This window comes from Salmo trutta, chromosome 30 (genome assembly GCF_901001165.1).
Source record: "Salmo trutta chromosome 30, fSalTru1.1, whole genome shotgun sequence".
NCBI classification, from domain to species: Eukaryota; Metazoa; Chordata; class Actinopteri; order Salmoniformes; family Salmonidae; genus Salmo; species Salmo trutta.
Genome location: NC_042986.1, coordinates 17,829,143 through 17,842,035, shown reverse-complemented (window position 1 = coordinate 17,842,035; position 12,893 = coordinate 17,829,143). Strand labels below are relative to the sequence as shown.

At 40.4% G+C, this 12,893-nt stretch overlaps 1 protein-coding gene across 3 annotated transcripts; it reads left to right on the top strand.

The window, feature by feature from the left end:
* The first annotated feature begins 4,047 nt into the window (after window positions 1-4,047).
* si:ch73-217n20.1 (sushi, von Willebrand factor type A, EGF and pentraxin domain-containing protein 1) lies at window positions 4,048-12,248 on the top strand. 3 transcript variants are annotated; one of them, XM_029723138.1, is made up of 14 exons: window positions 4,048-4,209; window positions 4,357-4,560; window positions 4,913-5,009; window positions 5,080-5,153; window positions 7,557-7,778; window positions 8,118-8,297; window positions 8,398-8,571; window positions 8,761-9,027; window positions 9,117-9,302; window positions 10,990-11,086; window positions 11,206-11,279; window positions 11,463-11,642; window positions 11,832-12,011; window positions 12,117-12,248. In XM_029723138.1, exons 1-14 carry the CDS (start codon window positions 4,155-4,157, stop codon window positions 12,125-12,127), a joined length of 2,001 nt encoding a protein of 666 aa, XP_029578998.1. In that variant the 5' UTR covers window positions 4,048-4,154; the 3' UTR covers window positions 12,128-12,248. The 3 variants fall into 3 exon arrangements, with proteins under 3 accessions (XP_029578998.1, XP_029578999.1, XP_029578997.1); XM_029723139.1 differs by having other exon boundaries at window positions 5,080-5,168; window positions 8,761-9,006; XM_029723137.1 differs by having other exon boundaries at window positions 5,080-5,168.
* The last annotated feature ends 645 nt before the right edge of the window (window positions 12,249-12,893 follow it).

Sequence of the window (12,893 nt, the reverse complement as noted above, 5' to 3'; positions counted from 1 at the left end):
TGTAGGCATCTTCCAAAAGACTGTAAAATACTTAATTGTACAACAACAGGGGCTACCCTTTATCTAAAGTCCTAAACCAACAACACTTTAAGGTGTGGAGAAGGTGTTGTGCAATGTCATGAGTCGCATAGAAACTTGTATTACTCTATTTGTAATTGAGGAAAATTCTGATTCTCATTTTTGAATAGTGAAAGTACAAAATGTTGTGTTTCCTTAATAGTGATAGTGTAGTTAGTAGATGGACACTGAAATTGTGAGCTGCTCATCATCAAATGCTGATCAAATGCTGATAAGGGCATGGCTCCATGAGGGGGCTACGGGAGGCTTAGCCCCCTCAGTTCAAACTTTAGCCCCCTCGGTTTTAGTTTTATGTCCCTATATAAAAATAGCAAAACAAATCTGTATCTCCCCTGCACACAATGGACAGGGAGCGCTGCTGTGTTTGTAAGGGGGCTATGGAAAGCCACTGGGTAGTTAGGTATGAGTCGTATGACTCCTTTGTTTTCCATAAAAAGTGGGGAAAATCGCTTCTCATCTCTGTGGTAGGCTAAGTGAATAACATGAGCTGTAATATATTTCATTTTGAATTGTAAGGGCAAGGTCAAGATTACAGTGGAAGCTGTTTCACTCTTAGCTATCTACAGTTGAAGTTGGAGGTTTACATACACCTTAGCCAAATACATTTAAACTCAGTTTTTCACAATTCCTGACATCTAATCCTAGTAGAGATAATTACTTATTTCAGCTTTTATTTCTTTCATCACATTCCCAGTGGGTCAGACGTTTACATACACTCAATTAGTATTTGGTAGCATTTCCTTTAAATTGTTTAACTTGGGTCAAACGTTTTGGGTTGCCTTCCACAAGCTTCCGGCAATACGTTAGGTGAATTGTGGCCCATTCCTCCTGAAAGAGCTGGTGTAACTGAGTCAGGTTGGTAGGCCTCCTTGCTCGCACACACTTTTTCAGTTCTGCCCACAAATCTTCTCTAGGATTGAGGTCAGGGCTTTGTGATGGCCACTCCAATACCTTGACGTTGTTGTTTTTAAGCCATTTTGCCACAACTTTGGAAGTATGCTTGGGGTCATTGTCCATTTGGAAGACCCATTTGCGACCAAGCTTTAACTTCCTGACTGATGTCTTGATGTTGCTTCAATATATCCACATAATTTTCCTCCCTCATGATGCCATTCATTTTGTGAAGTGCGCCAGTCTCTCCTGCAGCAAAGCACCTCCACCTCGCGATGCTGTCACCCACGTGCTTCACGGTTGGATGGTGTTCTTCTCTTTGCTAGCCTCCCCCTTTTTTCTCCAAACATAATGATGGTCATTATGGCCAAACAGTTCTATTTTTGTCTCATTAGACCAGAGGACATTTCTCCAAAAAGTACGATCTTTGTCCCCATGTGCAGTTGCAAACCGTAGTCTGGCTTTTTTATGGCGGTTTTGGAGCAGTGGCTTCCTTGCTGAGCGGCCTTTCAGGTTATGTCGATATAGGACTTGTTTTACTGTGGATATAGATACTTTGTACCTGTTTCCTCCAGCATCTTCACAAGGTCCGTTGCTGTTGTTCTGGGATTGATTTACACTTTTCTCACCAAAGTACGTTCATCTCTAGGAGACAGAACGCGTCTGACGGCTGCGTGGTCACATGGTGTTTATACTTGTGTACTATTGTTTGTGCAGATGAACATGGTACCTTCAGGCATTTGGAATTTGCTCCCAAGGATGAACCAGACTTGTGGAGGTCTACAATTCTTTTTCTGAAGTCTTGGCTGATTTTCCCAAGATGTCAAGCAAAGAGGCACTGAGTTTGAAGGTAGACCTTGAAATACATCCACGGGTACACCTCCAATTAATTCAAATGATGTCAATTAGCCTATCGGAAGCTTCTAAAGCCATGACATCCTTTTCGGGAATTTTCCAAGCTGTTTAAAGGCACAGTCAACTTAGTGTATGTAAACCTCTGACCCACTGGAATTGTGATTAAGTGAAATAATCTGTCTGTAAACAATTGGAAAAATGACTTGTGTCATGCACAAAGTAGATGACCTAACTGACTTGCCAAAACTATAGTTTGTTAATGTCCCTCTCTTCGCCCCAACCCGGGCTCGAACCAGGGACCCTTGCACACATCAACAACTGACACCCCACGAAGCACCGTTACCCATCGCGCCACAAAAGCCGCGGAAACCCTACTTCAAGTCTCAGAGCGAGTGACGTCACTGATTGAAATGCTATTAGCGCGCACCACCGCTAACTAACTAGCCATTTCACATCGGTTACACTCACCCCCCCTTTGACCTCCTCCTTTTCTGCAGCAACCAATGATCCGGGTCAACAGCATCAATGTAACAGTGTAGGTTCCGTCCCTCTCTTCGCCCCAACCCGGGCTCGAACCAGGGACCCTTGCACGCATCAACAACTGACACCCACCGAAGCATCATTACCCATCGCGCCACAAGAGCCATGGCCCTTGCAATGCAAGGGGAAACCCTACTTCAAGTCTCAGAGCGAGTGACGTCACTGATTGAAATGCTATTAGCGCGCACCACCGCTAACTAACTAGCCATTTCACATCGGTTACATTAACAAGAAATTTGTGGAGTGGTTGAAAAATGAGTTTTAATGACTCCAACCTAAGTGTATGTAAACTTCTGACTTCAACTGTAGCTGTAAAAAGCATTAGCGTTATTAGCCTTGGCATATTATCTGGTTTGAGCTAGCTAAATAGGCTAAGATTGGCTTTGCCAAAGTACCCAAACAAAGGAGAGCGATAAGCAGTAGTAGCATTAAACCACTGAGGCTGTCACCAAGACATCGATGATGCTGCTAAACTCCAGCAAGCTTGGTGTTCAGAGCCCCACCCTTCCACAAGCGCTGCCAGGATAATGGCTCCACAGCCGCCTCCACCTTCGACTGTTCCTGATGATCTTGGAACAGAAGACCCAGCCCAGTTTAGCCTAGATTCCTACCCTAAAATTGTTTTATTTAATAGCAACTGGTTCATAGGAAGAGAGTGGCTGGAATACTTGGTTACTGCAGATGCTGTTATGGGGTTGTAAAACATACAACCCACTCGGAACAGACGTAAATTCTATGTCTAGTTTTGATTTACATTTGAATTCAATGTGAAGTAAAAAATAAAAAAAAGAATATGCACCATGTCATTGGATTTAGAATCCAATTACTTTTCCATATTGATTCAACATCATCACGTAGATTTTAGCGGTTGAAATGACTTGGAAATAATGTTGATTCAACCAGTTTTTGGCCAGTGGTGAAGAAAGTCCACACTTGTCATGGTTGAGTAAAAGTAAAGATACCTTAAAATAAAATGACTCAAGTGAACGTGAGTCACTCAGTAAAATACTACTTGAGTAAAAGTCTAAAAGTATTTGGTTTTCAAAATACTTGACTATCAAAAGAAAATGTAATTGCTAAAATATACTTAAGTATCAAAAGTAAAAGTATAAATCATTTCAAATTCCTTATATTTAAGCAAACCAGACAGCACCATTTTTTGCGGATAGCCAGGGCCACACTTCAACACTTAGACATAATTTACAACGAAGCATTTGTTTAGTGAGTCCACCAGATCTCTTGATAACTGAATTGCACCATTTTCCTGTCCTGCTAAGCGTTCCAAATGTAATGAGTACTTTTTGGTTGTCAGGGAAAATGTATGAAGTAAAAGTACATGATTTTCTTTAGAAATGTAGTGGAGTAAAAGTAGTCAAATATGAATAGTAATATACCGATACCACAACAAAAATACTTAAGTAGCACTTTAAAGTATTTTTACTTAAAGTACTTTACACCACTGGTTTTTGCCCTGTGGGAAACTTTGACTCACTCCATTGTTGGAGTGTTTCTTGAACCACTTATCATACATGATTTGTGAAAATCATGTTTGATAAATTAATCAAGAAACACTCCAACATAGGAGTGAGTCTAAGTATTACCAATGGAAAAACTCAGATTACTTGACGTAAATAAATCTGAATAGCCTATATACGTAGTACTACAAGGCTAGTCGTCATTTTACGTCACCTCCCCTCCAACTATAAAATATAACGCAGTCGACATACCATTTTATTAAGCTCAAAAACGTTTAAACTGTTGAGCGTACAGACCCGAATGCACATGAAACGATGAATCTGATTTATAATGTCGTGTTCTTCTTATCACTTGCCCTACATGCCTCAGGTGAGATTGTTGTATTCGTAAAATTAACATTGCACAGTCCACTTTAACACTGGCAATGTCATTTGTTGCATTTTTACATATTCATCGGATGAACGCAGTGATTTGAATTGCCACTGTTGCTGATGTGGCTCATTTGTTTCTAAACAGCTCAAGTTCCATCGAACTGTGATGCGCCGTCGTCCTATCCACACACGCAAATCGAGGACATGTACATGAAACCGAAAAAGGGTATATTCAGCAATGGAGAAAAAGTCCGCTACAGATGCGCCGAGGGCTACACTCCGAACAGTGGCAGTCGCATTATTAAGTGTCAAAATGGAAAATGGACACAGTTAACCATGACATGTGAAAGTAAGTAATTGCCTACAGCTAAGCATTTAGATCAGTATATATTGTTGTTGTGCATAACACTGGTTCAATGAATGTCATTATGGTTATAACTGTCTCTGGGATGAGGTTGTTGTGGCAAGTAGATGTCATTTGACACTTACATTTACTGGGGCCCTCTGGTGGTTGCAAAGAGAACATTTGGGAATAACGTTTATATTCAATTCAGTCCTTGAGGACTGCAGTGTGTCTGTCTTAGTGCTGTTTGGCACAAACAGTTCCCTGTGGTTATTTATGTTGAGTTTGGCACAGTATCTCACCCTGGATTCACCCTGACTGCCCTGCTGTTTTCTAATGTGTCCCATCCTCTCTTCAGAGAAGAACTGTGGATCTGCTGGGGAGTTATTCAATGGATACTTTCATTATATGGGGTCTTTGTTGGGGGACAAGACATATGCAGTGTGCAATGAGGGGTAAGTGTCTTGAATGTAATGAAATAGGCCTATAATCTGAGCTTTTTCTTAATCTGTGATATTTGCGCAGGTTTACACTGAAGGGGATGGAATACAGAATATGTAAGGACTCTGGCTGGAGTGGAGAGATTCCCACGTGTGAAGGTATGCAGCAATCAGGTCTGTCCCTTTCTAAGTAGGACATATAACATGCATCCTAATCAATTTAGTATGTTCTGCTGTATGAAGTACCAGACTGCATGCCCTGTCTAGTTGATTGTAGGCATGACACACCAAGATCCTGTTGTTGAGACTTGACCATGTTGGCCTTGGACATTCAGTCCGTAATTGTCCCATTGTTACAAAAGCATTAGAATATCATGTAAACAAATTAGGCTACCACAGCATGGGTAATAATGTCCTAGCTAATGTCCTGTAAGGGTGATTCATCAATTTTTTTTTACATTTTAGTCATTTAGCAGACGCTCTTATCCAGAGTGACTTACAGTAGTGAATGCATACATTTCATTTCATGAATTTTATTGTGCTGGCCCCCCGTGGGAATCGAACCCACAACCTTGGCGATGCACACCCCATGCTGGCGTTGCAAACACCATGCTCTACCAACTGAGCCACGGGGAAGGCAAACTAGAACAAAAAAAAGACCATGATTTTTATTTTTTTCACAAAAGTGAATCCATTGAAGGTTCCTTTGGGGGAAGGATTGTTGACATATTTTCCATTTGTTTCTTAAAGCATAATTGACAAATAATCAATTGAAGTTGGACTATTTGTGACATTTTGGCCTAACCCATGCCTCATTTAAAGGGGAAATCTGCTGCTACATACATTTTTTTTGACTTACAAATTAATAATATGTACCCAGTGATTCTTATAGAATATAACTTATAAATGCCTCATGAGCTTAGTTCAACTCTCGTGCCCCATCAGAACCCAAAATATAAGCTTGTTTTACTCCAATGTTTGTAAACAAAGTAAACGTAAACAAACACTATGTAGCCTTATTACATGGTTAAAACTATATACCTTGGATGGTCAGTCCATGCATCCATAGCACTGTCTATGAATTTGAGAGTGCTTACATATCTCCAGCCCTACCCTCAGCTTTTTACCAAAACAGGGGCGGGAAAAACACTTTGTTATTGCTTCAACTGCTTATTGCCGCTTTAAGACTCCACAATGTTTTATCTGTAGGTACTACAAAGCAAACAATGGTGTCATATGAATATCTTAATATTGTTGAACATAATATACTCTATGGGCATATCACAGTTTAAAATGGGATCTCTGCTACTTTTAGAGTTATGATCAAGGGGCCAGGGTTTCGGTCTAGAAGTACGGTTTCGACTGCTCCTAACAGTTTTGCTTCGGTACTGCAGTTTAACTGCCACCTGGCCCAGAAAGACAGTTTCTATAGACGGCCACATAGAGTAGTCAGATTTGAAAATTCCTAACAAAACACTTTAGTCATCACCTTTGTGCACAAAACATCCATTTAATTATTCAAATTATTTTCACGTCAGCAGATTTTTAAAAATATATATATTTTTTGCATCACTCTTAGATGTTGATATTAACATTTTATATTCATCCAAGGTCTGCTATGTTTTTGGATAATGCGATAATGTCGCCTGTGCTCACTAAGTGCTGGTGCGCACGTGATGTTGGTCCGTATAAACCGGATCCAACCCGGATATAGACGGTTCATGAATTGGAACTTGAGTAGATTTCCTTGAAAAAACGGTCGGAACATCTTGGACGCAGTTTGTAGTTCTTATTATACTTCAGTGGTTATGATCCAATTTGTAAGCATTACCAACATTGTTAATGTGAAATTCGATTCAAAATGGTTGCCCTCTGCTGGTAATTTACAGGATTTGCATTGATACAAGTAAAACGAGGGCTTCAATCGGTTACATTGCCTAATATGCCAATTTCTCTGTATAAAATGGACCTTAACTTTCAAACTAGCAGAGATCCCACTCTGGAACTTTGATATGCCTGTAGAGTATATTATGTTCAACATTATGAAACAAATGTAGCCAAATCAAAAATTGTATATCTTCAATATTTATGTTTATATTAAAAAAAAAAATCAATGCATGGAAACTATTATTGAAATGAAACTACTACTCATATTACAGAGCGAACAGTAAAGCTTCATATGACGTCCATTTCTAGCTTTCTAGCATTTACAGATGAAACATTATGGAATCTTAAAGGAGGTCTGGGTAAGGCCAAAAACTCAATGTTCCAACTTCAATGAGTTATTTATCAATTATGCTTTAAGATAAAAATGTGAAATATATGTCAACAATCCTTACTCCAAAGGACCCTTCTATGGATGACATTTTGGGAAAATCTCCCAAATCACAGGCACCCAGAATGTTGTGGTGCTTTTTACCAAAGCATGAGTTCATTGTCTCGATTGAGGCATCTGTTTTTCCTCTTATCTCCAAGATGAGGCACACTTTTTTTAAATGAAATTATAGATACAAGAATGAATGAAACAAAACCACAATAACATTTGAAATGTCATCATTCTAGAGGGAGGTGAACCACAAGTGGTTCCAGTAGAAGTGACCTGCCCTGCTCCTTCAGTGGCCAACAGTGTGAAGCTGAGTGAGACTGGCTCAGTGTACAGGGTCAGAGACTCAGTGACCTTGGCCTGCTCCGAGGGCTTCCTCCTGACTGGAGCCCAGCAGCTCACCTGTGGACCAGACGGCCAGTGGCAGCCCGAGCTCCCACTTTGTCTGCCCTCTGTCGGAGGTGAGGTCCATCCTGGTTTGAATAACACATTGACTCAGTAGGGGTGCCCAACATCACTTAAGGGTGCCCAAAGTTGAAATCTTTTCACTTTTTTGGGGTGTCTGGCCCATATTCATTGCTGGAGGAGCCTTGATTTTTTTATGGCGGTGCTTAGCTCTTGTAATTCCAACTCCCACTCTATGGAGACATTGCTGTGTCTGTTTTGTTGCATAGTTTTTTGAAACTCTTATCATTCTTCAGTGATGATTTGTTAGGAGTGCTCTGTAATGATAGGGCATGGCCGTCTGCCATAGAGAGACACCAAACTTGTGTGAGCTTTTTCTGCTTCTTTTTTTCCAGAGATCACTTGCGCAGCCCCCAATGCAACGGGGCAGAGGTTGATCAATGGGTTGAAGCCAGTTTATAGATCTGGAGAGTCTTTGTCTTTTTCCTGCAAGGGCCTTTATTATTTGAATGGATCAAACCCTGTCACATGTGGGGTTAAAGGAAAATGGACTCCTTCTCTTCCACAGTGCATACGTAAGTATCCTGACATGATTAGGACAACTGCTATACAGACTGTGTCAAATGTGTTGTAACTCCGTTTTAACCTGCTTCTATCTTTTTTTTACTCATGTAGTGATTAAGTGCCCTATATTAAACATAACAAATGGTAGCCCATCCATCAAGCGTAGAAGACCTGGATCAGATGTAACCATTTCCTGCTCTAAAGGAAACCTGCTAAAAGGTGCTGCCCGCATAAAATGTTCAAGATCTGGGAAATGGATGGAGGAGATTCCACAATGTGTGCCAGGTAAAGGATCTCTTGTTTTCAAAGGATTGAATGTACTGTAAGTCTAGTCTCAATGTTGTGCTTTTTACCAAAGTACGAGGTCATTTTTCCTCTTATCTCCAAGATGAGGCACACTTTTTTTTATGTCATTATAGATACAAGAATGAATTAAACAAAACCACAATAACATTTGAAATGTCATCATTCTAGAGGGAGGTGAACCACAAGTGGTTCCAGTAGAAGTGACCTGCCCTGCTCCTTCAGTGGCCAACAGTGTGAAGCTGAGTGAGACTGGCTCAGTGTACAGGGTCAGAGACTCAGTGACCTTGGCCTGCTCCGAGGGCTTCCTCCTGACTGGAGCCCAGCAGCTCACCTGTGGACCAGACGGCCAGTGGCAGCCCGAGCTCCCACTTTGTCTGCCCTCTAATGATATAATTGAAAGCCCAAAGCCTAATGGTAAACACAACACCAGCCAAGGTCTGTCACTTTGATCATTGAAATATATAATACATGTTATGATGCATTGGTTTTATACCAGATCTGATTTCTATCTCCCTTTCCTGTAGGCAGATGTGGAGTGCCACCGTACCTCTCCAACACACACCTTTCTGACTGCTGTAGAGCACAGGCAGATTTTAGTCCTGGTCACCAGGTCAGGTACAGTTGTGCCTTGGGATACAGGAGAGTAAGAGGCGCTCACTATAGTACCTGTGTCAGTGGGAGGTGGACACCAGTAACTCTGAGATGTGAACGTAAGAAACCATATGAAATGATGTGCCAGAATAGATGAAAGTACAGTACCAATCAAAAGTTTGCACACCTACTCATTCAAGGGTTTTTATTTATTTTTACTATTTTCTACATTGTAGAATAATAATGAAGACATCAAAACTTTGAAATAACACACATGGAATCATGTAGTTACCAAAAAAAAGTTAAACAAATCAAAATATATTTTATATTTGAGGTTCTTCAAAGTAGACACCCTTTGCCTTGATGACAGAGTTGCACACTCTTGGCATTCTCTCAACCAGCTTCATGTGGTAGTCATCTGGAATGCATTTCAATTAACAGTTAATTTGTGGAATTGATTTCCTTCTTAATGCGTTTGAGCCAATCAGTTGTGTTGTGACAAGGTAGGGGGGTTTACAGAAGATGGACCTTTTTGCTAAAATATCAAGTCCATATTATGGCAAGGACAGCTCAAATAAGCAAAGAGAAACAACAGTCCATTACTTTACAGTCAATACGGAACATTTCAAGAACTTTGAAAGTTTCTTCAAGTGCAGTTGCAAAAACCATCAAGCGCTATGATGAAACTGGCTCTCATGAGGTCCGCCACAGGAAAGGAAGACCCAGAGTTACCTCTGCTGCAGAGGATGAGTTCATTAGAGTTACCAGCCCAAATAAATGCTTCACAGAATTCAAGTAACTGACACATCTCAACATCAACTGTTCAGAGGAGACTGCGTGAATCAGGCCTTCATGTTCGAGTTGCTGCAAAGAAACCACTACTAAAGAACACCAATAAGAAGAAGAGACTTGCTTGGGCCAAGAAACACGAGCAATGGACATTAGACCGGTGGAAATCTGTCCTTTGGTCTGATGAGTCCAACTGAAATTTTTGGTTCCAACCGCTGTGTCTTTGTGAGACGCAGAGTAGGTGATCGGATTATCTCCGCATGTGTGGTTCCCACCGTGAAGCCTGGAGGAGGAGGTGTGATGGTGTGGGGGGGCTTTGCTGGTGACAAAGTCAGTGATTTATTTAGAATTCAAGGCACACTTAACCAACATGGCTACCACAGCATTCTGCAGCGATACGCCATCCCATCTGGTTTGGGCTTAGTGGGACTATCATTTGTTTTTCAACAGTACAGTGACGCAACACAAATCCAGGCTGTGTAAGGGCTATTTGACCAAGAAGCAGAGTGACGGAGTGCTGCATCAGATGACCTGGCCTCCACAATCACCTGACCTCAACCCAATTGATATGGTTTGGGATGAGTTGGACCGCAGAGTGAAGGAAAAGCAGCCAACAAGTGCTTGAATATGTGGGAACTCCTTCAAAACTGATGGAAAAGCATACCAGGTGAAGCTGTTTGAGAGAATGCCAAGAGTATGCAAAGCTGTCATTAAGGCAAAGGGTGGCTACTAATATATTTAGATTTGTTTAACACTTTTTTGGTTACTACATGATTACATATGTGTTATTTCATAGTTTTGATGTCTTCACTATTATTCTACAATGTAGAAAATAGTAAAAAAAATAACTTGAATGAGTAGGTGTGTCCAAACTTTAGACTGGTACTGTATATGTACAGTTAGTTACTCTACATATACTTTTCATATACTCTGGCACATCATTAATATTTCTTAGTATTGTTTGTGTGTTTTGTGCCTTCTAAAAAATGTAATTTGTTGACATTTTCTTGTCCAAAGGCAAATCATGTGGATCAGCTGGAGAGATGTCTTTTGGTCATTTCGTCTATACCGGTGTAGAGTTTGGAGATACAGCCACAGGGGTTTGTGATGAGGGGTAAGTTCTATTCTGCTAGTATGTCTTTTTGCTCTTGAGGCTACTCATAATTGTTGCAGTGTACAAATAAAATTATGCGTTGTCAAAAAAAGCACTTTTTGTACCCATTATTACACCAGGTATCAGCTGGTTGGACAGGATGTAAGAAATTGCATGAATGATGGCTGGGATGGGCGTGTTCCTGTCTGTGAAGGTGTCTCATTTATTTTTTAGATGGTCTACTGCACCACACAGTATTACACCAGGGTCATAGGTCAATTGCTTTAGGTAACTTTGCTTTAGTTTAGAACATCCCTGAACTTCAGTTCTGTCACCATAATCTTAAAAAAAAGGTAATGTAAATCATGTAAATGTACATTGTGTGTGTGACTTTCAGCTGTGCAGTGTGCTAAACTTCCTGAGGTGGTAAATGGAGAGATAAATGGCCGTTTGGAACCACCTTACGTTTACAGCACTGTGATAGGCTATCGGTGTCGCGTAGGGAAACTGATTGGAACGAGTGAGCTCTACTGTACCAAAGATGGGACATGGAGTGCACCACCTCCAGAGTGCAAAGGTGCCATTTCCTGTTCAACTCTATAGCTTCTATAGCTGCACTATTTTTGCTGTGTTTTTGTTCCCTTTAGCAAACTAGGAACATCCCTTAAGTGTTGAGAACTTGGCACTGAGAGTAATATTAAGGAACCAACCCCTTTAAAACCAATAGAATAAAAGCTTATGTTGACTCTTTAATCTCTGTTCACAGACATTACATGTCCCTATCCCAGAGTACAATATGCCCGAAGGACAGGAGGAATTAGAATGCCACTTGAGTTTGGCGACTCTGTGACATTTGTCTGCTCTAGGGGCATGGTGATGAATGGACCAGGCACCGTCACATGCAGCCTGGATGGGACATGGACTCCTGCCCTTCCCACATGTCAATGTGAGTAATTCTGAAGGGTCTATTTACTGACAATATAACCATTTGTAGGCTGATACATAACTGGAGTGCATTGTATAAAATTGTCCCTTTTTTCTTTTTTTACAGATCAGCAGTAATGAAGGTCTAATACCATTGATCATTATACTGAATGTCGCCAACTCAACCATTTTACCATAACTTTTACCATAATAATCAAACTCAATACATTTTATTATAATAAATGAATATCCTAATGACTGTTGTCTTTAAATACCCCTTCTGTCTTCTGGAATCATGTTATCGTGAATTTACAGCACTTTTGGTACATATACCCCCATTTTAGGGGACCAAAAGTATTGGGAAAAATTCACTTGTGTATTAAAGTAGTATTTGGTCCCATATTCATAGCACACAATGCATGACTCTACAAATGTGTTAGATGCATTTGCTGTTTGTTTGGTTTGTTTCCGATTATTTGTCGATTATTTGTCATTTTGGAGTCACTTTTATTGTAAGGAAGAATAGAATATGTTTCTAAACACTTCTACAGATGCAAAAATATCAGTGTCATGGTGTTCTGTGTAGCTTAGTTGGTAGAGCATGGCGGTTGCAATTCCAGGGTTGTGGGTTCAATTCCCACGACCGGTATGAAAACATATTGTTTTAATGAAAATGTATTCACCCAATACTGTAAGTCGCTCTAGATAAGAGCTTCTGCTAAATGACAATTTTTTTTTTATCATCATACCAAATATATAAATATTCTAATCTCCACTGTTATTGTAATGGTGAGAGGGTAGCATGTCTTGGTATGATATTTGTGCATCTAATTTTCTCACTAAACGGTTCACCCAATATGGATGACAATACCCTCAAATGAATTTCACTTTAACATAGTCATTG